General features: G+C 50.4%; 1 protein-coding gene across 1 annotated transcript in view; it reads left to right on the top strand.

The window, feature by feature from the left end:
• CSMD2 (CUB and Sushi multiple domains 2) overlaps window positions 1-1,699 on the top strand; it is a gene marked incomplete at its 5' end in the record, with an annotated part of 130,994 nt that overhangs the window by 78,573 nt on the left and 50,722 nt on the right. The window contains one exon of the mRNA XM_010132318.1: window positions 1-120. This exon is cut by the window's left edge and continues 16 nt beyond it. Coding sequence (XP_010130620.1) covers window positions 1-120 — 120 coding nt within the window. The remainder of the gene's footprint in view (window positions 121-1,699) is intronic.

The raw sequence follows: 1,699 nt of genomic DNA, 5'->3' as shown, positions 1-1,699 counted from the left end.
GGCAGCGAAATCCCAGGCTCGCTCCTGTCAACATCTCATGAAACCACAGTGTACTTCCACAGTGATCACTCGCAGAACAAGCCAGGCTTCAAGTTGGAATACCAAGGTAGGGAGACCACAGCGTGAGCAGCAGCGAGACAATCCTGTCCCCGGGTGCTAATGCTGAGGGCGGTGGAGGGAGAGTAGGTGTCCTGGTTGTTGCTATTCTGTTGAATTAATTCCATGGGGACTTAATCCAAATGAGTGGAAAGGTGTTACATGAAGGCCATGGTTAATCCTAATAACGGGGATCTGTTCACCCTACGGCAAATAGCAAATGTTCCTAGAGTGCTTTGTGACAGTGAAATGCCTTTGAATTCATTCCAGCCAGATTCACTTAGATCTTGGCTCTGTCGACTGTCATGTGCAGAGAGACGAGTCCCCAGCAGCCATGAGTTTGCTCTGGATTGTTGTAGCTGCTCTTCAGCCTCAGCTGAAGTTCAGACGCGTCCTTAGCTGCAGCCTGGCCTTGTGCTGAGGCAGGCTGGTGGAGGGAGGCAGATAAATAAGAAAGAGACAAATAATATAACAGCAGGGCTGGCATGGACACCTGGTGCGAAAGGAGAGAAATAAGCTACTAAAATCAAAAGCAGCTCAGAGATGATGGGAGGATGGAGGTGCCCACTTCCTACCCAGCCTGAATCTTCGGGTAGCTCTCCAGTTTTGAACCCACTGATGTCCTCTGAGCAGCGGCCACCTCGCTCCCTGAAACCATCAGAGCAAGGCCCTGGAAACGCACCTTCTCTCAGGGGATTTGCTGCTCTTGGAAGGTGCTGGATAGGGGCTGCCCGTGTGAGTCTTTGCCCTGCTGAAAGATAACATGAACTTCCAGCCCTGCTTGATCCACAGCTCTCTCGATGAGTTTCCTTGCAAAACCTTTCGATCTTCTCTATCCACCTGGCGTTGGCATATGGGAGTATGAAGGGGCAAAGGATGCCAGTGCAGATCATGTGCTTCATACTGAACACAATTAGGATGGACTTTGCCGCACAGCAGCTGGGCACCAAGCAGTGCAGCTCCTGCCTGGAGAGAGGTCTGAGGGGTGGGAAGGATGGAACATGTGTCTTGAGCTGTGTGCTGTAGCAGAGGACTGACAAAGGGCTGCCTCCCCAGAAATAGCAATAAAAGCCGCTACTCATACTTAATTGAAAACATTAATTTTGTCTTGCCTGTCCTGTTCACGCACCATATAATTCATGCGCTGCTGCGCAATTTAGGAAGGAATGTGCTCTGCGAGGCACTCTGGGTAATCTCATGGAAATTGCTATGCAAATTGGCTCTAGCAAGGCTGACCAATAATTTATAGTGCCAGGTGGAACATGTTAACCAATTGACTTGCAGCCCTCCTCAGGGCTGTCCACCTTTTGCTGAAAACAAGGCAGATTTCCCCATGAGGAGGGAAGTGCGGGTGACTCTGAATGGAGGCTCTGAAACTCTGGCGGCGTGGGCAGACCCCGGTGCTCGCGTCTGAGGCTTCACAAAGCAGCAGCAGAGTTTTCCCTGAGCCTCCATGCAGATGTGTGCATGGTTGAGTGAAGTTTATCTCCTTCAATTGAGTCATTCTAGGAGGAGGAAGTGGCCAAGCAGCACAGAGAGTGGACTGAACCTGCTTTGGGGAGAAAATGTGAAGTATGAAACATTCCTCCTCGCTTTTCTTTTC

Source organism: Buceros rhinoceros, unplaced genomic scaffold (genome assembly GCF_000710305.1).
Source record: "Buceros rhinoceros silvestris isolate BGI_N320 unplaced genomic scaffold, ASM71030v1 scaffold883, whole genome shotgun sequence".
In the NCBI taxonomy this organism is placed as follows: Eukaryota; Metazoa; Chordata; class Aves; order Bucerotiformes; family Bucerotidae; genus Buceros; species Buceros rhinoceros.
This window is presented reverse-complemented; position numbering and strand designations above follow the sequence as displayed.